The sequence below is a fragment of the Schistocerca serialis genome, chromosome 6, assembly GCF_023864345.2.
Source record: "Schistocerca serialis cubense isolate TAMUIC-IGC-003099 chromosome 6, iqSchSeri2.2, whole genome shotgun sequence".
NCBI classification, from domain to species: domain Eukaryota; kingdom Metazoa; phylum Arthropoda; class Insecta; order Orthoptera; family Acrididae; genus Schistocerca; species Schistocerca serialis.
This window is the reverse complement of record NC_064643.1, coordinates 413,755,415-413,780,787: the sequence shown is the minus strand read 5'-3', so window position 1 is coordinate 413,780,787 and position 25,373 is coordinate 413,755,415. Positions and strand designations below refer to the sequence as shown.

At 36.5% G+C, this 25,373-nt stretch overlaps 1 protein-coding gene across 1 annotated transcript in view; it reads right to left on the bottom strand.

Moving 5' to 3' along the window:
• The window catches only part of LOC126484896 (dynein axonemal heavy chain 10), a 1,141,797-nt gene that overhangs the window by 496,488 nt on the left and 619,936 nt on the right, over positions 1-25,373 (bottom strand). Inside the window, exon 38 of the mRNA XM_050108495.1 lies at positions 14,270-14,458. Coding sequence (XP_049964452.1) covers positions 14,270-14,458 — 189 coding nt within the window. The remainder of the gene's footprint in view (positions 1-14,269; positions 14,459-25,373) is intronic.

Sequence of the window (25,373 nt, the reverse complement as noted above, 5' to 3'; positions counted from 1 at the left end):
TATTAACTAGTCACAAAGATTAGTAAACCTTTTTAACTCAATTGTGTGACTTTCTTACTAATTTGTTGGTAGCTGTGTAATAGTGGCAGGGAGAAATTATCTTAGCAGTGTACTGCACCAGAAGCTATTCCACAAACTCAGCGCACCATAACAACAGTGGCAACTCAGCCTCCACAGCAGTAGCGCTGAGGCCTTTACAAAACTGGTGATGAGGGTTTACAAAGCCTTGGTAACAATATGTGTATGAGAATAGCATTCACAATGGGGCTGCATTGTGGCTGGTGCAATGTTTTACAGAACAGTAAACAAATAACATTAAACTAAGCCTGCTGATAATCTTTTAATCTGCTGAGCTAAAAATATTAGTAATTCTGTTTAAGAACCGAAGCAGTTAGTATACAAAATGAGATTCTTATTAACACAGTAGAAAAATCTGTGGTAAAAATTACTAGTTTTCTAACTTTTTGGTGTTAAGTCACTGACAGAATTGAAGATGACATTAACTTAAGATAAATGTTGAGAGCACACATTCCTGTTGAAAGGCAGAACCAGATGCAACACAATATCTAAGTTATAATATGTGCTGCAGTAACCAAATCAGAAATGCATGACAATGGTACCATAAAATGGGGTAACTTAACAACAGTTTTATAGGGTTTTAATTTCTTTATTTTTTTTTCTCAATATTCTCAATACGTACCAGGCCAATACACTAAGACATTATCTGTATATAATGTTGACCTTCATGTTTCCAAATATGGAAACAGTACACCCCAGATTTCCTCATAGCAGTGATTAGTATATCATCTTGGTCTTCCATCTTACTTATCTGTTCTGGTTAAAGCTCACCCTCATAATTCAACAGGATCAGTTCCACAGACATATTTTGACTCACCATTAAAATCAGTGAAGTCATCATTTAGGGTTATGCCGTCTCCACTGACTTGTAATGATATAACAGTGCTATGACCACCACTGCTGCTGCTGCTGCTGCTGCTACTACTGGCACTTTTTGGTATCTCTGGTGCTGGTACAAGTTTTTGAGTTCGTGTACCATGCACCATGGTTGGTGCTGGGATGGTGCTTCAGCTTCAAGTTCTTCTACCAAAACACTCTTGCCTTTGGGGACTCTCAGACCCTTCCTTCTTACAGTTTTGTGATTTCCTTTGTTTGCTTCACATTTTTTGCAATTTGTAGTTAGAAACTATCCCAATGAGGGAAGAAACAGATGAAACCAGCCTTTTTGATGGCAAAATTCTGAAAACCACTTGTCTGTGAGTAGGATAAATTTGTGTCACATGAAATCTGGCAGTCAATTTGAATGGACCAGTGTGCAAACAAACGGTTCCAAAGTTTCTTCAGCAGTGTGGGAAACAGTTGAGAGGGGAACAGGTGTCACCAATGTCCAATGGCAGTCTCCTTCCAGTCTTTGCACACTTTTCTCAAAGCAACTTTCATTGGGCGAAAATATGCCACATCCAGTGGCTGCAGGAGATGTGCTAGGAATTTTATGTTGTTTTCCTGTCATAGCTTTAGTACTTCTAATTAAATCTGGGAACTAATTTTGTCCTTCCTGGTGCTTCGAAACAGGCAACATTAATAATGCAAACCAGTCCTCAAAGGTGTGTCCATAAAACGAAAGTGACTTGGTTTGATGGTTATGGGCTTTGGAGGAACCTTTTTCAGCTCATGTTGTTCACATTTCCTCTGTTTTGTAGTTTATATATGGTCGCACAATGTCCCCCGTTACTTTTTCGCACACGATTATTGATGTTCATGCCTCATAAGAATTTTGCATATTCTCAGGGTACTTACTCCCCCTCCCGTGTAATAATTTTTCCAGGACCAGGATTTTCAACAAGATTGTGCACAATTCTCTGGTTTAACACTGATTTGTGTTGTTACATGGATCCTTCTGTCTTAATCCTTTCGTAGTTGGTTGTTTCTAAACCTCACTTTCTTCTTCCCACAGTTGTCCAAACAGGACTTGACAATATACTGAAAGTCAACTGCTTCAACACAAAATCCATAATTCAATACAGCAATGATGTGAGCCACAAACTGCAACTCATTCTCACTTGTAAAAGGAACAGGAGCTCTACCAATAGGACTTACATTTCTTTGGCTCTTCAACTGTAGTGTGTCTTTTGAAATTCAAAATTCTGATGCTGTTTGGTGAATAATGAAAGTTTTACTTCTTATTGTTTGCAAGGCTCCATGCATGCTTTCCTCTGTATGATTCTCTGATAGCTGTTTTCCAAGAGCACAATTTCTGGGCATGGCTGAACAGCTGAGATACTAAAAAAGTAGACAAATACTAATTATAACAATATGTGTTAACTTTGGGACTGTTCCAAAGTTAACTCACTCAGTGATGACTTTTTACAATTTTGAGGTTATACAGTACTTTATACAAGTTAAAAATTCTACAATGAAAGTAAAAAGGTGTGAGAAGACATAATTCTCAAAACAAATCCCTGTCAATAATGTAAAATGCACAGTTTTCTCTTGGCATATTAAAGTTTTTGGAAAACAAACAACCTCAAAAAGTTGACCAAAAAACAAATACAATCTACTTGTCTACATCTACATCTATATAGACATTCCACAAGCCAGCATACAGTACATGGTGAAAGGTACCCTGTACCACTACTAGGCATATGCTTTGCTTTCCTGCTCCACTCACAAATAGAGCAAGGGTAGAATGACTGTCTATATGTCTCTGTATGAGCCCTAATTTCTCGTATCTTAGTGGTCCTTATGTGCAACATATGTTGGCAGCAGTAGAATCATTCAGCAGTCAGCTTTAAATGCCGATTCTCTAAATTTTCTCAACAGTGTTTCTCAAAAAGAATATCACCTTCTCTTGAGGGCAACCCATTTGTGGTCCCAAAGCATATCTGTACGTGTTGCTCAAACCTACTGGTAACCAATCTGCAGCCTGTCTCTGAATTGCTTCGACATCTTCCTTCAAGCTGACCTGGTATGTAACCCAAACACTTGAGCAGTACTCCAGAACAGGTTGCACCATTGTCCTACATATGATCTCCTTTACAGCTGAACCACTCTTTCCTAAAATTCTCCCATAAACCAAAGCCCACCATTTTCCTTCCCTACCACAGTTCACATGCTCATTCCATCTCATTTCACTTTGAAGTGATATGCCCAGATATTTACGTGACTTGATTGTGTCAAGCAGGACACTAGTAATACTGGATATGAACATTACAGGTTTGTTCTTCATTTAGGGCTAGCTGCCATTCACCATACCAACTTGAAATTTTGTCAAAGTCATCTTGCAACTTCCTACAGTCACTCAACTTCAACACCTTACTCTCCAGCATGGCATCATCAGCAAACAATTGCAGATGGTTGCCCATCCTGCCAGCCAAATCATGTATGTACATAGAGAACAACTGCGGTATCACTTCCTTGGGGCACTCCCTTGTCTCCGATGAACACTTGCCTTCAAGGACAACATACTGGGTTCTATTATTTAAGAAGCCTTCAAGACCCTCACATATTTCTGAACTTATTCCATATACTCATACCTTCATTAACAGCCTGTAGTGAGGTACCGTGTAAAATGCTTTCCGGAAATATGGAATCTGGCTGTTGTCCTTCATCCATAGTTAGCAATAATCACATGAGAAATGGGTAAGCTGAGTTTTGCATGTGCGATGCCTTTTACAACCATGCTGATTTGTGGGAATAAGCTTCTCAGTCTCAATGAAGTTTATTATTTCCAAACTGAAAATAGATTCAAGGCTTCTGCAATGAACAGATGTAAGGGACATTGGTCTGTGATTTTTTGGGTATGTTCTTTTAGTCTTTTTATATACTGGACTCACCTGAGCATTTCTCCAGTCACTTGGGATTTTGTGCTGAGTGAGAGATTCACAATAAATGCAAGCTAGGTAAGGTGACAATGCAGTAGAGTACACTTTGTAAAATTTACTTGCTTTCAAATCTTTCAGTTGTTTCTTTACTTCACGGATGCTTATTACCATGTCATCCATATGGGAGTCTGTCCAGTGATCAAATGATGGTATGTTTGTAACATTCGCCTATGTGAACGATTTCTTGGACATGAAATTTAAAACTTTGTCTTTTGTTTTGCTGTTTTAAAATGGTACACCAGACTGGTCAGCAAGGGATGAATGGAAGCCTTAGTCCTGCTTAGCTATTTTACATAAGACCAGAATTTTCTCTGGTTCACTGCCAGATCTTTTACTAATTTGTGATAGTGGTAGTTGAATACTTTGTGCATAGATCTTTTGGCAGACACACAAATCTTTACTAACCTTAGCTTGTCGTCTTTTGTGCATTCTCTTTTGACCAAAGTTGCAACAGCCTCTCCTTCCTCAGCATCTGCTGCATTTTGTTATTAAACCATGGAGGGTCTTTTCCATCCTTTATCCACTTACTAGGCATATAACTCTCCACACCACAATTTACAATCTGCTTAAACTTCACCCATAATTCTTCTATCATCCATCTTACTGTAACTATGTGATGAAAATAACTGCTTATCTGCTCTGTCTATTAGAATCACTTTCCTAGCCTTCTTGACTGATTTATTAGCTTTTGTAATCATAATTGCTGTAACAACACCATGATTGCTAATCCCTGTTTCTATACTGACATTCCAGTATATCTTTAGCTTTAAGGTCTAAGATATTTCCATATGTGTTGGCTGCTGAGCTAACTGCTCAAGACAGCTTTTAGAAAAAGTGTTCAGAAGTATTTTTCATGACTATCTGTACCCCGTGCATTGAATCCATAGACATACCAGTCTATACTCAGACAACAGTGGTGTGATAGCTTGCAAATGTAGGCACCAGATTGCACTAGATTTTTTTGTTGGCTTCACGATACTATGCGGAAGAAACTATAAGCTGGCACGCACACTCCCTGGTTCTGATTGGCAGCAGTTGGCAGTATTCAGCAGCAGAGATTTTGTCACATAGCAATTTGCAAACATTCATTGTCAACTGTGCAGTGTACCATTAGTCAGTGCTGATTGCATTGTTGTGTGCTTTGTTGCAGACTTGTGCTGTTACTGTCTGTGTCAGTTGTGACTTGTTTTGAAAATTAGTGATAATGTAGTTCCTGGCCATCACAGGGGTTACTTTCTACTCCATTGTGGAAAAGGAAGCTAGTTACCAGGAGCTCATATATGCTCAAAATGCAGCCTTCTGTTGCCTTTACTGCATATTTACAGTACTTGGAGTTCATTCCCCCACATCCCACATCTACCCATACCATAACCTATTGGCTCTACTCACTCCCCACAATCCTCACTCGCTAGATGCCAAATTACAGTTCACAGTTAGTAGCAGTTACTGTTTGCCACTTCCAAATAAGGATAATTTTTGTTTATTTCAAAAGCTGAAAATTACATACTGTCCTAAAGCTACACACCCTGTCCCAAAGTTATCCTCTTTTATGATAACCTCTGAAAATGTTCATTCACACTGGTATCTTCTGAAATTCAGGGTGAACTATTCTTTGACAGTAACATTAAATCACTGATGCTGATGTACTATGAAACAAGTTATCCACAACACTCTTAACTTACAAAAATTTTCAAAATGCTTTTGTAAATGTCAGAAAATTTTCAAAAACAAACTACTGCTTTTGTAATTGTACAGTGAAATTAGGGAATAATAGTTTTTGGATGAGGATAGGCTACTCTTATCAAAAATTTCTAAATGAGCATAATTTAAACTTAGGTCTATAACCAATGATTATAGTAAGAGTTTATCGTGCCACTCACAAATGTACAAAATTCCACACCTGATACAAATGAGTACTGACACAATCAGTGAAAAATGATGAACAGTAAAATATTAGAATCTAAAATTTTGACTTCCCACAAGTATGTGGCACATATGGTGTCACACAAAGGAAAATTCAGAATTCAGGTTTTATACATAAATGAATGCACAAATTGCATGGATTTTTTGATTGGGTTATTCTGTGGCAACTTCTAAAATGACATGCCAATGACAAGAACTATAGTGTCAGTTTATCTCAGTCAAAATTGTGCTGCACCAAAAAAGCAAATCTTCTACTTGGAATAGGTAAAAATGCAGTGAAAATTTATATATGTCCAAGGAGGGTACAGCAAGCAAATACAACTTTTCGCACTGAGCCTTAGCTGGGCTATGTGACAAGATTCAAATAGCCCTCATTTGTAACATAAAAATTTCATGTAATTGACGTATTAATTTTACCTCACTAAACTATTCCATAATCTATAAGCAAACTGGCAGTAACCAATGTCAATAAGCCATTCTAGCACCATCTGAGGCACAAAGTTTAGAAATAATTCTCAGAACAAAAGTTCCAGAACTGAGTCTCTGGGAGAGTTAAGTTATATGGTCTTTCCTTCCAGTTGATCAACATACATTCCTAAAAGCTTTGTGCATGATACTGAAGTGAGTTGTAGCTGAGTCAACAACTTCGTGAGTGAACTGTTACCCTAGTAATTTCCCTAATAACTTTTACCTTTATTACCTTCTTATATGACTTCCTTTCTTGAATTTTCTTGAAGCTGTGGTCCTGGTACAAAGTGCCACCAACTGTAACCCTGTTACTTCTTTTCTTTCTGTGAAGGGTCAAACAGCTGGAAGACAGCTTATCAGTATTTAAACTACTAAATGACACAACATTTTAAAGAACTCTTCTGTGTTTGGTTGTTCTATGTAACAATTACAACACTGGGTGTACAGCCCTCTTTTAAATCAGGACAGCATTCTGAAGTGAATCACAGAACAGAACAAATGCGAATGTAATGACATTTCTCTTCAGCATCTTTCAACTCTTTCTGGGCTTGTGATTGTAGGCACTGACTCTTGTTCTCTGCTTTCCAAAATGTCACCAAGCCATGATGCCAAAGCATAAGCTACCCCTTCACAGCAGGTGGAGACATTAAATTGGTGTTACGCCTTGGTGACATGTCTCACTCCAACTCTGCTCAACTGTCGAACTACGGCATGCTCAGTATGATATCCTCTCCACCCTGACTAACTAAATAATGTTTGTATATACAGTCATCTTTTATTTGGTTGTGAGGAAGAGATGAAACATGTATTTATAGATGAACAATATGTTCCACCACAATACCTTCTTTAACTCATTCAATAAAGTACCAGTTGGAGATCTTAGTTCTTATCCATCTTTCCAAATTGATTATAATTTGTTTTCTTCACATTAAGGTTCAGCCGGTTGGCAATGGATCAAGACTCCTAAGACTTGAGTCCTTAATCAGCTGTTATGGACAAAGATTCATTAACATCACTGACTATTACACTAGTGTCATCTACAAACAACATGATCTTAGCTGCAGTTTCTGAGGTAAATAAAGTACAGGAGGGGGCACACAACACTCAGCAGTACCCTAATTCAACATTCTCTGCATCAATATTAATCTAATTTTGAGGTCAGAATGAGCTGATGTGATCCACTATGCAAATAAAGTTGAAAACACTTGTTTTCAACCCCTTTTATCCTCATTGCTGCCAACATATATATAAAAGAATTTAATGACTAACAGTACTAAAAGCTTTAGAAATATCTAAATTAACTTCTACAACACTTCTCTTATTACACACATTTGTAATTATTTCATCTGATTCTGATTTACTGCCTGACAGTCTATCATTTCTAAGTAGTTTTGCCTTTGCAATTACCTGTTGATATATTTTCTTATAAATCTTTATGTATTCTATAAACTGGGGATCTGTGGATATTTTCATTTGAGAACTGAGCATTTTTAAACACCTACATGAAATCTTAATGCCAGAAAGTAGCCCACAAATTAGATTTAGAGATTCAGCATGAATGGACCCTGGTCAATTCATTGAGAAAACATATTTCAAAATTGGACATGAATATTGAAGAGAAAGCATCATAAACATTGTTAGTAAATGATTGTGAAAGCACTTCTAACTAGGATTTGTTACTTAGACTGTCAACAAAACTACTATAACTTTCTGCAGGAAAATTTCTTCTGTAAGAAAGAAGCACATACCTTTTTTTCACAGGTATGGGAGGAATTTTAAGAATAAGGGTATTCTGATCAGATAGCCCTCAGTCAGTATTAATAATATTTCTGTCTCTGTGATGTCCACATTTGAAAATATGTTTCCAATAAGACTTTCCATTCCCTTTGTATTCTTGTGGTGCTGTTTACAAGAGGCAACATGCTGAAGCTGTGCAATTCATTAAGAAACAGCTACTTGATGAAGAGTCGTTCACAAGATTTATGTCAAAGACCTGATAGTAAGCTATAGCATCTTTTTTGGTGAACATAATGTCCAGCAGAGACTATGATTTATTAATGAAGGTGTCCGTGTCCCCACTAGGTGGTCTATATGTGAATATAATTATTATGTTACCCAGCTTCCCATGCACTTGAACAGCAACAGCTTCAAAATGCTTTTCAATATTCAATGCATCTGCCTCGTACTTCTTTTTATATTTCACACTGGATTTAAGAAAAATAAAAACTCCACAACTTTTGGCATCCTTCCTACTGTAATAGAACAAATAAATAGGGAACAAGAAAAGATAGGAATTTTGTTTGTATATTTTCATATGATTTTTTTTTTGTTATGATTTATTTTTCCCTTTCACACTGTTTTGTATTAGAGAAAACAGCAGCCACGAGTAGACATCTTGAATAAAACCACTTGGGCTGCTCTGGTAAATAATTCATTTAATGACCAGTCTCACAGCCTAGAAGCCACATCATGATGTTAGGTCTGTTAAATTAGAAAAGGCATCCACTACAATTATGGTCAAATTGTAGTTACAATCGGTAGTGCGAAATAGAGCAAATTACTAACACAGGGAATAATGACATTAAAGTTGCAACATGAATGGATCCGAACATTTTTTGTCTATGAATAAATGATGCAATCACTGGATTGTCAGGTAAGCAGAAAGTAAAGGTCCACCATTCCTCAGGCCTGCTTAAAAACACTTTTTCTAATTTAACAGATGTAACCCAATGACATGGTTTCCAGGCTATAAACTGGTCATCAAGTGAATTACATACAGGAGCAGCCTAGCAATTATTATTGATGATATATTTCCTTTGTAACAGTATGATTGCTTCAGTGCTAATACAGTGGCATAAATAATGGTACACATGAATGTGTGCTCTAAATACTGAGGCTATTTTTGGAGAAAACGTCTGAACAAACACTTTCAGATTTTTTGTTTCAGTTCAGAGTTCTACAGTCTATTGATCTTCTTATTTTTCTTCTTCTTACTGACAGGATAACATGTTTCCTTGAATGGTAAGTATATTCCTTAAGTGAAAAATACATTCCAAGCTAATAAAATGTGTGTTCAGTTTATTTATCCACCGGAGAAGAAGTGACATACATGGACTGGAATATAAATCTGACAAATAATAGAAAGCATCCAAGCCAGAGCCAGTGTATCACCAATTATGGTGTAAAAACATATATCTCTTTTATAAATGTCCTGCTCTGCACAGAAATTGAACATATTTGTTTCTTCAATAAATAGTGTCAATGAAATTGTATTTTTTTTCTTCTCTTTATGGTTTGCACCATAGGCATAACTGCAGCAGTCCACTTTAGTGTAATTTCATGAGTGTAATGGCAATAATACAGTCCACATATTTGACAAAATTCATATTCCCACAGACAACTGAGTGAGTTTAAAAGGGGTCAGATTGGGGCCTTGCAAGTGGCGGGATGGTCCTTTCAGAGAATTGCCAAACAAGATGGACATGCTATATCAGTTGTGCAATGATGCTGGTACCAGTGGTCATGTGAGCATTCTTACACATATAGATGAGGTTCTGAACATCCACACGTCACAGATGCCCAACAGGCTTCTCATATTGTAAGACTAACAGTGGTAGATCATTTAGCTACTAACCGGTTATTAGCAGTGGGACTACGGGGATGCATATCTCTTGCCCGTCTGCCACTCAAACCATGGTGGCAAAGACATGCAATGCTTGACAGGTGCTGTCAGAGGATCACTGGGGAGATGGAATGGCATGCTGTGGTCTTCAGCGATGAAAGTACATTCTGCCTGCTTGCATATAATGACTGTCCGCACATTCGACATAGACCAGGTGAGTGCTGTCTCATAAAGTGCATTCATCCAAGACACACTGGCCCCCACTCCAGGCCTTGTGGTCTGCTGTGTGATAAGCTACAACTCTTATTCACCTTTGGTGTTTGTGGAGGGGATGCTAATCAGCACACAGTTTGTGAAAAATGTCGTTAGACTTGTTCTTTCGCCATCTTGCAACAGGAAGGTGATGTGTTGTTTCAACAGGATAATGCTCACAGACATACTGCCCATTAAACTCAACATGCTCTACAAGATATGCTGCAACTTCCCTAGCCAGCATGGTCTATGGACTTGTCTCCAATCAAGCATGTGGGGATATGTTGGGACGAGAAGTGACTCGTGTATCTTGTCAACCAACAACACTTTCAGAACAGGACAAACAGGTGTTATGTAACATATCCCAGGAAAGTATTTGCCATATGTGCAATCAAATGGATGTCAGAGTCAGCACCTACACTGCCAACCACAGAGGATACATGATGTACTAATATGAGTGTTTCAGCATGGATCGATATCTGTTACCTCAGAATAGCTTGTGCTACTGATTTGTAAATGTAATCATTTCGAGTATTCCACTTGCACTGTTGCAACAATAAATCTTGAGTGAACTGGAAACTCCTAAAAGGGCATACTAATTCTTTTCTGGCTTTTAGGTATGGCACTTATCAAAAGAGTAAGTTTTTTTAAGAGGTCAATAAAGACCATTCAGGCATTAACCATTAGGTAGAATTCTTATAACACACTTCTACATCCTGTAAATGTGATCCTTGTAAGCTGAGTTTCCCGAATGAATGATTCAGTATCTCATTAGCAAACAGAAATACGCAGAATAAACAAGTTCCTTCAGTCTTAAATCACCCACAGCAGTGATCAAGCATACTGCAAACGTGGCTGAGGTGTGTAATTCATTAACAACATCACGTATTTCAATGCCTGAGACATCTAGTTTATAGTTTCTGGAGTTGTATTAGAAGTACTGAACTGAGCCCTGTCGAATTTAACTGATAATCCATTTGCCTTGAACCTTCAGCTGACATTTTCAAACATATTTCTAGCTGGCCATTTAGTTAGAGGACTGGTACTACTTTTATCCCTATTATGGTATCATCTCTGAAAAGGCCAAAATGTGGTTCTTCCAGAGACTGGAAGTGGAAAATCATTAATGTATATCAGCCTTCTGTCACTAAATTATAAATTGCCACTCACTCATTTCAGTTAGACTCCTTGAAGTCTTCGTACATTATTGACCTATTTTGCAATAATTATGAATCATATTATCTACAAACTTGTAGAGAAGCAGCCTACTCATGCCGTATAAAATTCACATCAGTCTTTCCATTGCGTGCCAGCCTAGTCCGCTGTAACTAGCTCTGACGTCATAAACGTTGTGCAATACTTTAAAAATCAAGTAAATAACCTGAAACGTTTCTAGCATGTCAGGAGTAATACTAAATCAATATGTGTTGAATGTCAGTTCAATAACTTTAACCATTTTCGAAATTTGGACTTGTTCTGTAAAAATCATTGGCGCAACAGAAAAGAGCTAGAAACTTAAAAATTTGTATTTAGATTCCTTTTGCATAATAATTTAGTAGAAACAGTATTCTGGATCTCACAAATTAAAATTTTAGTTGAAATTCATGATTTTCTGGTTTTTGTCTTAAAAATTAAGGAAGCAAGATAGATTAAGTAGGCGAATAAATAAGGCTAGGATGTTTAAATTTAAGTAGAAGGGAGATCCGCTATAACCCATAAAGATGTGAGAAGTTTCAACTGAATAACTATAAAACTATAGCGACAGCGTATCTCCAAAGGGCAAGTTCAGAGCTCGTCTACTGCGTGTAGTGTAATTAAATTAATTCTCTCGCCCAAAATATTTGACTTAGCCACGTCAGACTTTTATTATGATTACTTACCTGTGTGCTGATTGCACATTTAAATTGATAGCTTCATCGGCCATCAGCAAAGGAAGCAATGATTTGTTGAATAACTTAAAGTGGTGCATTACTAGCCCAGCGGCTAGTCGGGAGAGCGGATTTAATCAGGTGTTCCCTTAGCCGTCCGCACCGCGGCTTTATATATAAGAACGCTGCGTGAGGAAATAAGGCCCCAGTTCTCTCCAGAAGCTGAATAGCACGCCACCTGTGCCGGGAGTCACGCGCGTCGGTATCATTGCTATAAACAGCCTCGGATGCTGTAACAAGTTACTCGGGATATGCATAACCATGAAATCATTTTCGAGTGAAGTGTTAATTCTGGGATGACTTTAATGATCTATCTTCAGTTAGCGTATGTCGTATTTTCATGTGCCACCGCGGGACAGACATTCTACCATTATTTAGCATGGTGTTTGATGAACATTATCATCAAATTATGGTGAGCATTCACTTAAACATTTAATCTGAACAGTTATAGTTGCATCAGTGCATTAGACTCTGAACTGCTCTGTTAATTGGATTGTGTGGATTCTTTTTGATCTGTGACTTTCAGAATATAGTGAACATTTTAGGGAAAATGGTTTTTGATTATGAATCCCAGACAATCTCCTAATTCCTCAGAGCTATAAGCTGTAGCTATAAGTGTATTTCTCAGATGAAGTGGGCACTAGGAATTCTAATTACAGGCTTCACGTTTTGCTAATCACTTTCTGGTTGCCAATATTGTAGTTAGAGAGCCAGTGTTGACAACGGCAAACAACAACACAGCATTAAATAAATAATAGGAACATTTTAAATAAACAATAAATTCCACCCGCCGCTCCACAAACTGGTCACCATCAGTGTGACCAGCAACAATAAACATATATAAAATGAAATTAACTCCAATAGTGTTAATGTCAATCATTTAAAAACTGTTTAAGTACCTAGCAGTAATCTACTAGACACTAATTAAGAATGACATGATGCAATCCAATGTTAGTTATGTCATATATTTTATGTGATCTTACCAAAATTTTTGAAAATACTGTTATTAATGAGATGGATTGGTAATTCGTTACCCCTTCTATGTGAAGTGGTTTTTCCACAGCAGATTTAACTCTGCCAGTTAAAGTATCAGTGAGAAATGATTTATTACATGTATAACACAATACAATATTACACAATATTATGAAAATGGGAAATTACTACTCACCATAAAGTGGACAAGCTGAGTCAGAGTCACAGGCAGGCATAATAAAGAGACTGGTAAACAAGTAAACTTTCAGCCAAAAGTAAATCTTTTGAATTAGACAACATACACATGCACATCGCAAATGCAACTCATATGTACATGACCACTGTCTCTGGCTGCATGTCTGCAACTCAGCATCTCCACTATATGGTGAGTAGCAATTTATTCATTTCATAATGTTGTCATTAGTCCATCCTGGATTTTCCATTGTATAATATCACACAGTTATTTATCTATACAGCCAACAACAAATGTTTCAAAATTCTGTTGACTTTATATCCTTATCATTTAAAACTGCCACATAATTACTGGTAATCAACAAATCTAATCCCATTAAGAGTAAATAATGATGGGGGATATTCAATAAACAGAAAATTTAATTGTAGTGAGTTAATGAAATATAATTTCTCACTGAGTACTAAACAATCAAACCAGTCTCTGGACTGAAGATCACAACAACAACAATACAGAATGTAGTGGAAATGATATCAAACTTACCACACTGTTACACTTAGCATTAAGGTATCACATTTACATAAAACTACTTGAGAAAAATATCAGAATCCAGCAATGGTATGGTCATTTGAACATTTAACACATTTATATATCTAGAACAGAGGGTCTATCACTGTAAATAAATACATTTTATCTGTATCTGCTTCAATCTCAAACAACCAAATATAATGTCAGTCTACAGAAATTATAAGCTCTTCTCTTCTTATCCCTGGATGCTTGCATTAACAGCAATAAAATACCATCCTTACTTTCTTCATCTTGGGAAGGTATTTTCCAATACTCCAGAAACATATCTTAATATATTTATATCAAATGGAAGAGGTAAGTAACAAAAATTTTTGCCATTAGTGTCATCAATAAATAGTGAGCATTCCAATCATTTGGTACTGTAACTGTGGTTATATAGACAAACATTGCAACAGTTTTTTAAGAGACAAAATCTGGCATAACATACCTCATCACAGATTAATCTGTCACAGATCACTCTCTGGAACTCATTTCTCCAGACTCTCACAAATAACTCTGGAGATTTGAAGTAACTTGCAGATGTCAAGCAGAGACCGGCACATATTCGAGAAAGGTCACGCAAATTGAAGATATAGTGGAACTTAGATGGCGTTGGTGGCAGTTTAACAATTATTACCTGAAATATGAGGAAAATTTGGTGAAGTACAATTTTGAATTCTGTAATGGAACTGGTCAGTGAATCTATTCTTACCACAAACTAGAACATGTAATGCAAACAAACAATACAAAGACTCAATCTGTACAAATACTCAGAGCACCCAATACACTTGGACACCCAGATTACCCAATAAACAAAAATAACTAAACAATCACATAAATTCTGGTTTTCTTTGTTATGGTTAAATATATAACACAAACTTGTTTTATTTAGGTACAAATATACTAAAATGTGTAGCAAGAAAAAATTTTGAAATGTGAAATGCTGTGTTCACTTTAGTTTTGAGATAAACTTTAGAAATGATTCAAACCTATCCTTATAACTGTCTGATGGAATTGGATAAATAAAAACATCTACTCACTAAGCAGAGGTAGGAGAATACACATATAACAAAAGGTTTCATATATGCAAGCTTTTGGAGGCAGAGGCTCTTTCTTCTGGAAGAAGGGTTGAAAGGGAAAGACGGAGGACTGCAGAGGTTTAGGTAAAGTGGTAGACTTCAAACTGCAACAACATTCCCAACTCCAGCTCAAAAAGCTATCCCACCTTCTCTAAACAATCTTAACAGCATGTTTCTCTTGCTGTCCCTCTGCAACTCCTTAAATCAGCTACACCATCAACTATTACTTCTCTCCTGCCAACCTCTACCCCTTTTTCTAAATCTCTCCAGTCCTTTACCTTCAACCATTCTGCCAGAAGAAAGAGCCTTTAGCTCCGAAAGCTTGGATATGTAAAACATTTCTTTATATGTGTGTTTTCCTGCCACAGATCTGTGAGTAGATTTTTTATCCATGCAATTACATTATGTTGTCAAAAATTGTTTATTTTTGTTTTATTACAACTGTTTGAATAAATATCAAATACTAATTTGAAGACTTATGAAATATAAATCTCATAAAATATTACTTACTTACAAATTTCATCTTTCTTCATGAATACTTTTAGTCACTTCATATTAGGGTTAGTTTTCAACAGGAATGAATGTGGTTGTGTTTATTGTAAAAGCATGGACTAGCTTGCCAAGCACCTCTGCCGACACACATTCCCACCTATCTGCATTCCCTATCCCTGTCCTCCACACTCACTAATTTTATGTTTCCATGAGAGAAAGATATCATTCATCCCATACTGAGGGTTGTGGCTTCACTGCCCATGATTGTAAAAGAGGATTCCTTATTTTGTGAGGGGAGAAGCACTCACTGTCAACGGCTACAAGATTTTGGAGTTGATGTGTCAGTACCTTGTGGATCACAGTTGTAATATAATCTAATCATTCCTGTATGATTTCATATTGTTCAAATACAGCAATCTGGCTGTACCATACCAATTAACCTAGACAAGAATTGATTTCAGAGACTTCCTCAATGGTATTGCATATATGTGAGCTTAATTCAGAATAGGAAGTTGTATAAACTGTTCTCAATGCACTCTTCACAGTAATTCTCCTTGAAAACCTGTGCTTTCAGCAATATCTGTCATTGTTTACCTCAGGAAAGTAACTGACTGTTGAAAAAGTAATGAAATCATATATATGTGAGTGTGCCCACCTCAATTAAGTATTACATTGAGACCTATGAAATGTCTCTCAAAGTGTCTTTGTTTCCTATTGACATATGTATAACACAAGACATTTTCTGTGCAGTGTCCTTGTGACAAGTACCCACTTCCATCCATTCCTGAGTGTGAATCCCAATCTTTTAAACTTATTGACATACATTCTAATTTCCTTTGGAGGATGCTACAGGACAGTCATAGCCTCAAAGTACGAGGCATTTATAACATTTCCTAAATTTGACAGTCTATCAAAACCATTTTCCAGCACTGTACTAAACATCAGTGGTACATCAATTAGAAAAATCTAGAAAAATATGCTGCTGCCAAACACAGTCTTATGAATAAAATCTAAAACCATATTTCAGCAGACATGGATTGTGGCACATACTTCAAGCTAATGGGAGTCAATAATCAAAGAGGTTCTGGAAATCAGACTGTGAATCAACAACTTAAAACAGAAATATAAGATTAACAATCAGAAGTGCACTGAAGCAAGTGCTTGACATTGACATACTGCACAGGATTATGTCTCATAATATACATCATCATGAAAACAAAGATATTGCAAATGAAATTTCATCAGTGGTGCTGTGTAATCTCTGGTCGTAGTGGGCATAACTACATAATTTACATTTGTATGATTCCAGTACTTCTATGACAGTCAGGTGCTTTCCTGAAGAAAGCAATGATGAATACTGCAAAAGTCTCAGATTTTCATAGAGAATAAATGCAACAAGTGCACTGAGAAATTTGCAACTAGTCCACATTATCTGCTTTGGTGCTCTCAGTAGCTGGCACTTCTTCTCTTGATTATTGTAACAGGCTGAAAACTGTCAATGACAAAAAGGATAGTTCCAGTGATGTAGCATACAAGTATTTAATGTTCGGAATCAATAGCTTTTACTTACATCTGTGACTGTTGTGTATCTAAACTGGGATACAAAAAAGACTGTATTTTTTAAACTGTTTGTCTCTCTCTTTCTCATGATTTATAGGAAGATAAACCTAACAAGATTATACAGCATGTAGTATAGAATCAATGTTATCTCAGTAATTTCAATTTTTTAAATGTTATTTTATTAATAGTTTTCTTTTATTAATAAGTTCTTTTGTTTTCCTTGGTAGGATGTATTATGTAGATGCTCCTTCTTTTGCATGGAGAAAAAACATGTAAACTTGTCTCAAAACGTATTCAATACAGTGAAACTTCTTGGTAGATTAAAACTGTGAGCCAGGCTGAGACTTGAACTCAGGAACTTTGCCTTTTGTGAGCAAGTGCTCTACAATTGAGCTACCCAAGCATGACTCATGACCTGCCCTCACAGCTTCAGTTCTGTTAATACCTCACCTCCTGCCTTCCAAACTTCACAGAAGCTCTTCTGCAGCCTTGCAGAACTAGCAACTCTGGAAGAAAGGATGTTGTAGAGACATGGCTTAGCCACAGCCTGGGGGATGTTTTCAGAATGAGATTTTCACTCTACAGATACAAAACTTCCCAGCAGATTAACACTGTGTGCCAGACTGAGACTCAAACTCAGGACCTAAGTGCTCATTACAAGTCTGGAGTGGAGTTTTATTTAGTAGGAGGAAAAACCTACATCTATTAAGATTCCTTCTACAAAAATCTTATATCACAAAGACAATGTGTTATCAACATGACATGGTCAGAAAGAATTTATTTATCTATTAAGAAGAAGGCCGTAGAAGACAATTCGAAGCTGCTGCACTAGGACTATGGGGCAAAATGTTGGAGCTGAACTAAGAGGATAGAAATTGAATTTTGGAACCAAAATTATAAGAATGACTATCAACATCATGGAATTCAGCAACCAACATAAGTACTTTTTAAAAAATTTAATATCATCTACTTTGTTCATCTTAGTGTATTTAGGATGTGTCAAGAATGTATTGTTTCAATTTGTTCATTTGCAACTTATTAAAAATGTGTGATCTAGGTGAAGTTGTGGATCAGAAACAGGAGGTAGGTGAGAATGTAGCGTTAGAACAAGACAGTGGTCACAAGCAGTGTTTAGTGAACAAAAACAGTTTACATGACGAAAGTTGCAATGTGGGAGTTGCAGTCGGAGACTTAAGTAGTGTATGCTCTCCTTCTCACAGATTTGATCATTGGGAAATGATAGGCAGCAACAGAAACTTATCTGAACAATTCGGAAAATTCATAGGGGTAAAATGGACGTAGTAAACAAAGAAGTAAAATGAGTGCAAGAGAAGTTACCCATTAGAATCCTACAAGTTGACAACTTGAAGGAGGAACTAAGCGGTTTCAAATTTTCTGTTAATAACAAGCACCAGGTGACTGACAAATGTATTAGTGCAATAGAGAATAAACTGAGTAGGATAGAATGATTTGTTAGATTAAATGGAAAGGAATTATAGCTTTAAGATAATCTTAATATTATTAAAAATGAAAGCTAAATGTTTGTGCAAGAATTACTTAAAAGTAACGAGTCTGTTGATAGGAAGTTGTCAGATGCAGTCATTAAAACAGGAGGAGAAGTTAACAAAGTTCATCACAAAGTCACTGGTGTATGCTAAACAGTAATGTTATTACTTGTCAAATTAGCATATCAGATGTTGGTAATAAACCATTTGAATTGCAATAAAGATTAGATGCTAAGAGCTTTGGTTGCAGTTGTGGAAACATGTGGGGAAACATAAACATGAACAATTTTCCAGAAAAATAAGGCACACCATGTTGAGTTTATTTACCTGTGTAAGGATAATTTTGTATTTGGAATGTCTGAAGCCTTTAAAATTAAATTTGTAAAAAAGATTTTGGATAGCAATGCACTATCTTGGACCAAGCAAAATATTAATGACATTCAATGAATCTGAAAAATGCTTTTTTTCTCTTTTTCTTTAAAAATAGAACAAGTTTTGTCAGAGAATAAGCAAGCTAAAATAAGAAGCGAATTCCTTAATGGGCCCACTTTAAGAGAAAGTAGTCATCAAATGAAAGGTTTCTGAGAGCACAAGTTAAAGACATTAGTTTATTTGGATAAGCCACTGAACAATCTTTATTCACATTGATGACTTAAAGAGAAGATTACCAAATAAAGTTCAATGGGAAATGGTATACAGACTTGATGACTCTACTGAACAGTTTCTAAAATGTGTGGATGAATTAGACAGAGCATGGGAGAGAAATGAAAGACAAGTAGATAGACAAAGAGAATATGGTCATCACCAGAATGGAAGATTGTCTGAAAATTGTCGAGAGACATGATATAGGAGGAGAGAGCTAGAAAACTATAGATATGATTACCAGGGTAGTAATAATAGAATGGAGAATTGTTAGAATGACAGGAATACAAATGAAAATAGAACATGAACAGAGAATGGAAACTCCACAATGTAGGAAAAGATAGACTACTACTTGCAGTAAAGAATACATGTTAAGTTGAAGACAGGCACAAATAAAAGGCACTTACATAAAGCTTTCAGCCACAGCCTTCACCATAAAAATACAAACACCCACACCATTCACACACACAAGCAAGCACACTTCATGCACACATGACCGACAACTCCGGCAGCATGAAGAGAGAGGCAGACCATGGGAAGGAAACAAGAAGCAATGTGATAACAGAAGGATAGATAATAGAGGGCCTGGCTGGGGAAACTGAGGCACATCCTATTGGGAGCCTGTCAGTTTGGGGTGGGAAAAATCTTGAAAAATCAGGATAATGGTTACAGAAGTGGAAGCAGAAAACAGCCACAAATGACTATCATCTCTGAACATACTATCACAAGTCTTATATACATGATGAAGTTCAAACTAACTCTAAGCTAATTCTTGTTCAAGGGAAATACAAACAACGAAATAAATGATATGATTAATGGGAGCTCACACAGCACCTTCTGCACTGGCTAAAAGTTATGTAGGGCCCATAGGACTGTGAGTTGCTATTCAGAAATATGTACTCTTGTTTTTAAGTACACTATTATATTTATGTATGATATATAAAGATGGTGCATAATAAAATTTCATTTCAACATTAACAAATGCTACACTCTTTCATTTCATAACCATCACCTAACCAACATAATAAACATTAGTCAAGGCATCAGCACTACCAGTCACAGTTTATTCTCACAATCTCAATTCAGATAACAAGGAGAGGAAAACTTTTTATATAAGTAAATATTTAAATGCCATTCCAAGTTTTGTAACTTTTTCCAATAAGAGAATGGCTAATCTACTGAGGTGGCCATGAATTAATGTGTCTAACTTGTCTGGCAGTGGAGGTAAATACTACCTTGATTCGTTCCCAGGTCACATAGTCGGGTATACTGGTCAGCTACAGTGTGGTTGTTAGACAGTTATCCATCCTCATCTAGACACTGTTTGGCTAGTGTTTCTGTTCCAGTTACACTTTACACAAACAGGAAGCTTATGCAAAGAAATGCTAATATTAAAACAGATTTCAGTATATTCTAGATCCACTTGTTGATTTAAACATTGCCGGGGGGCAAAATGTACAAAAATGATATTTATACAAAAATAGGGAGAAATATGTCATTTTGTACATCTCTGGAATTTTTGAAATGTGTTTCAGTGTTCTCATTAGGAACTCGCATCTCCACACCAAGAAATAAAATATTCTGATTGACTCAGGTGGATTCCTTCATGAAATTAAAATTATACCAGCCACAATGCCAGCCCCACTGTGAATGTTTTTCTTGAGCATGGGATGAGTTAGTTGCTGTTTGTAAGCAGCTGGAAATTTCTCCAGATTCTGTCAAGTGACTGGAAGCTGCTGTGAATGCATTTGTCGGGAGGCTGTTAAGATATAAGTAATAGAGGTATCAAAGATAAAAGGTGATGATTTGGCAACCCTAGAAATAGCATGTTACATTAGGAATCAGAAAATGGGAGTAGGGACAATAAACTTTTGCCATTAACCCTGATATTGATGTTCACTCAAGATGGCATCATGGACTGGTGAACAATATGCTGTTGGCATGAAGGAGTTTTAAAAAATGACATCTATGTGGCTGTGCAGTGTGCATTTTGCATTCATAACAATCTAGTACATCATGCCCAAGTCCCATTGGCACATGCTATCAAAGTGTGGGTGCAGAATTTTTAGGAAATGGGTGATATGTCATGAAAGAGGGGTGAAAGTGCAAAATCTGTGTGCACACCAAAGAAAGTTGCAGGAGTGGTAGAAGCCTACAGCCCAAGTCCAAAACATTCTGCATGTCATCATTCATTGCAAGTTAGACATATAAGATCACAATTTGTGATGAATATTGCACAAGGAACTGCGATTCCACCCATACAAAATTCAGACAGTGCTAAAACTGAATGCGGACAACCTCTTACAGTGACTATGCTTTGGCCAGAGTTGGAACTCGTGAATGAAAACCCACATCTGTATGGCAATCTGATCATAAGTGATGAGGTCAGTTGTTACGTGTTAGTCTTTAGCACTAAGTTAAATTTTAGATGAAAATCCTGAAATGCTTCATGAAACACCACTTCATAGTCAGATAGAGGTAGTGGGGTGAGGCCTATCATCATTTGGAATCATAGGGCCTTATTTTCTTGAAGACAGTCATGGAAATGCTGTTAATGTGAATACAAAACTTTATGTCCACATATTAAACCATTTCATAGTATCACAGCTTGCTGATCTTCCTGTAACTACAAACACATTCTTCCAACAAGACAGGGCCTTATTCCGTACCATGGGGTATTCCATTAATGTGTTACGGAACGTATTTGCTGGTTATCTCATCTCCAAGAATGGGTACATTTCCTGGCCTCCAAGATCCCCTGAGCATTCAGTGAATGATTTCTTACTTAGGGGTCATTGGAAATCTCTGATCTTCCAGAGTGACCCACCACACACCGTCCAGGAACTGAAGGATCAAATTTGAGAGAAACTTGATTGAATTCCAATGTGCGTTCTGCAAGATGTGCTGTCTAACTTACGTAAAAGACTTGAAATGTGTGTGAGAGAAGCTACATGATGTCATTTTTAAGTGACGGGCATTTTAAATTTTATGTCAGTGGTGGACATTTCAAAATCACCCATTTCACTGCCACCTGTACTAGCCTCTCACATGGACACCGTCTCCTCACTATAAAGTACACCATTTGTATTACTTATGCTCTTGATTGTGAGTGGCTTATCAATGGTACTCTAGGGCCTCTGAATAGAGTAGGCAGAGAGAAGGCAGAATCAGGTGGGTGCTATACATTAAAGGCTCCTATCCTGGTAACCAACTATGTGTGAGGTGCAAACAAAAAGTGTTTTAGATTGGATAATTCTCCATCTATTTCAGATGACAACAACTATGAGGGATTGGAAAGTATTAGTGTAAGATCCAAAGAATTTACCCACACAGATGAGACTATTAAAGTTCTAGTGATAAATGCTGATGCTTTCACTACAAAACGCCAAAGCGTAAAACATTCAGATTAGTGGAGTTCACTTAATACTAGGAATAGAAAGCTGGTTAAAATCTGAATTTGATAGCAGTGACATGATTTGGGAAAACTTAAAGCATGTATCGACAGGCTATGCTAAAGGGAAAAGAAGGTACTGTACTTGTTGCAACAAACAAGAATTTCAAATCCACCAAGACAGAAAATGAAGCTGCATGTGAGACGGTTTGGGAAAGATTCAGTGTCAACAGCAGCTTAAACAATTAAATGGATCTTTCTACTTATCACAAGACTCATCAATCAATATAAGCAAACATTTTACAGAAAATGTCAGTTATTTGTATTTTCTCCAAAAATGCCATCATCTTCAGGAGAGACTTTAATCATCCAACAATCACTTGGGAAAATTAAAGTTTTGTAAGCAGTGGTGTGGTAGGACATCCTGTGAAACAATATTAAACATTTTCTTTGAAATCTATCTAGAACAGATAGTTCAGAGGCTGACTCATGATGAAATATATTGAATCTTATACTGACAAATAAACCTAAAGTCAGTTTGATATAGAAAACAGCCAAATTTGTGAAATTGAATTCTTTTTATTCAACTGATGTCTAGTTTCATGTATCAGAATCCTTTCTCAAGTCATCCAAATAGAAAAAAAAAGATGCATTCCATGATTGTATACAAATCATGTTCATATTGCACATACTTGTGTCTAACTTGACTTAATATTGTACACACTTGTATCTAATTTGACTTAGACACAAGTACGTACTATTTTAACATGGTTTGCATGCTGTCATTGAAAACACCATTTTTCTGTTTGAATGACTTAAGAATGGGTACTGACATCTGAAACTGGTTGACAGTTACATAAAAAGAACTGAATTTCACAACTTTGACTGTTTCTTCATCAAACTGGTTAACACAACTTGCTGTCCCATTATTAACCCCGGACGTTGGAAATCCAAAACACACTTGCACTCTTTGAGAATGTCCATGTTCAAACTGATTCCAATGACGAATAAGAAGTTGTAGCAAATAATAATTACCAATGTACAAAGAGCAACTGAAACAAATAGAAAACTTTAATTGTTCAGTGGACTAGAGAAAATGATAATAGTATTGTCACTCTATGAGAAACTTGAAACATGTAGCTCAAGGCAGGAGCAGGAGCAGGAGCAGGAGCTGTGGCTCTATTTCAGAGGAATAACTGTCTATGCACTAGACAGGTTTGTCATAGGAGAAACAAAGTCTACTATAATAGGTGTAAAACAAAGCATAAGGTAATAGGAAGAGAGGTGCTGAATGGAACAGGATTGGCTGTCAAATGTGTGCAGCTTATAGACTCACTTCACTAAGCAAGTTATACACTTTAGTTCATTGGTGTAACCTATAAAGAAGATGGTTTACAAATGACCGGTGTGAGCCATTTTAGAGTATTGTTGAAGAGTGTGGGGCCCACCAAATGGGACTAGAAAGGTTGTTGAACATATACAAAGAAGGGCACCGTGAGTAGTCACAGGTTTTTTTAAACCCATGTGAGAGTGTCATGGAGATGCTGGAAAAGCTGAAGTGACTGATGCTTAAGGACAGATGTGAACTATCCAACGAAAGCCTACTTGTCGAGTTTCAAGAAGCAGCTCTGTGTGAGTAATCTAGGAGCATACTACAATCCTCTATGTAGCACTCCCATATGGATCATGAAGACAAGCTTGAAATAGTAAGAGTGCACACAAATGTCTTTAAACAATCATGTCTCCCATACTCCATACCTGAATGGAAAAGGGGGAAGACCTAACAGCTGGTACAATGGGAAATACCATCTGTCATCTGCTTCACAGTTTTTGTCAATGTATAGATGCAGATGTAGATTACTGACAAAGTATTCCCTTGAAAGTTTTGAGAAGGCACTTAACAGTTTTAGGCACTCAATAGTATTTAGCAAAAGTACTGTCATGTGTGGTGACTTTAACACAGATTTCAACAAGAGCTCAAAAGACAGACTGAACCTTGAGGCTTTATGAAAGACTTACCATACGTATAATATTCACACAACCATAAAAGTGCCTACCAGAGTCACCAAATCATACAGCAGTACTATAAATCAGATACTCATAAATACAGATAAATATTTACATAAATCTGGAAATATGAATACAGGTTTCAGTGATCATTAAATAACAAGTAAATACTGAATATTCTACAAACAAAACTTAGAACATCTCTGGCAATTACTGAAAAAACAAATATGAAATGACATATACAACTGTGAGGTCACAAGTAAAAAATTTGGCATGTTCATGGAAGTATTCTCATGTTATTTCAATATTTCTTTTCCGGTTAAAAACCAAAAATTAAAAATTACTAAAAAATGTTTCTTGGTTGACAACAAACATTAAAATATCTTGTGCTAAAAACAGAAGACTTTGTGAAATTTAAAAAAATGCAAAATGTTACAGAAGTATTTCTGGTGTATTTCAAGAATTATAAGAGAGTGCTTCAGTAAGTCTAAAAAGAAGCTAAAAAAACACATAATAATGGCTAGGAACAAAATGAAACCCATGTGGAAGACAGTCAAACAGCAAGTAAGAAATGAGCCCAACCCGCACCCAAAAAAAGTAAATCTCCTGCTAGATCACCACAGCAAACAAATTACAAATCCAGAAGAAGTAACCAGTTCCTTTAACACATATTTTTCAAATATTAGTGGACAGTTACTCTGTCCTATAAAATTATCCAAAACAAATTCTACCAGATCACCAACAGATCAATATATCAAATCTACATAGAAACCTTGACTCCTTATTTCTTCTCTAAACTAACCCTAATGAAATTGAAGTAGTAATTTGTAAGTTAAGAGCAAATTTTTGATAGGTGTGGGTGATATTCCAGATTAT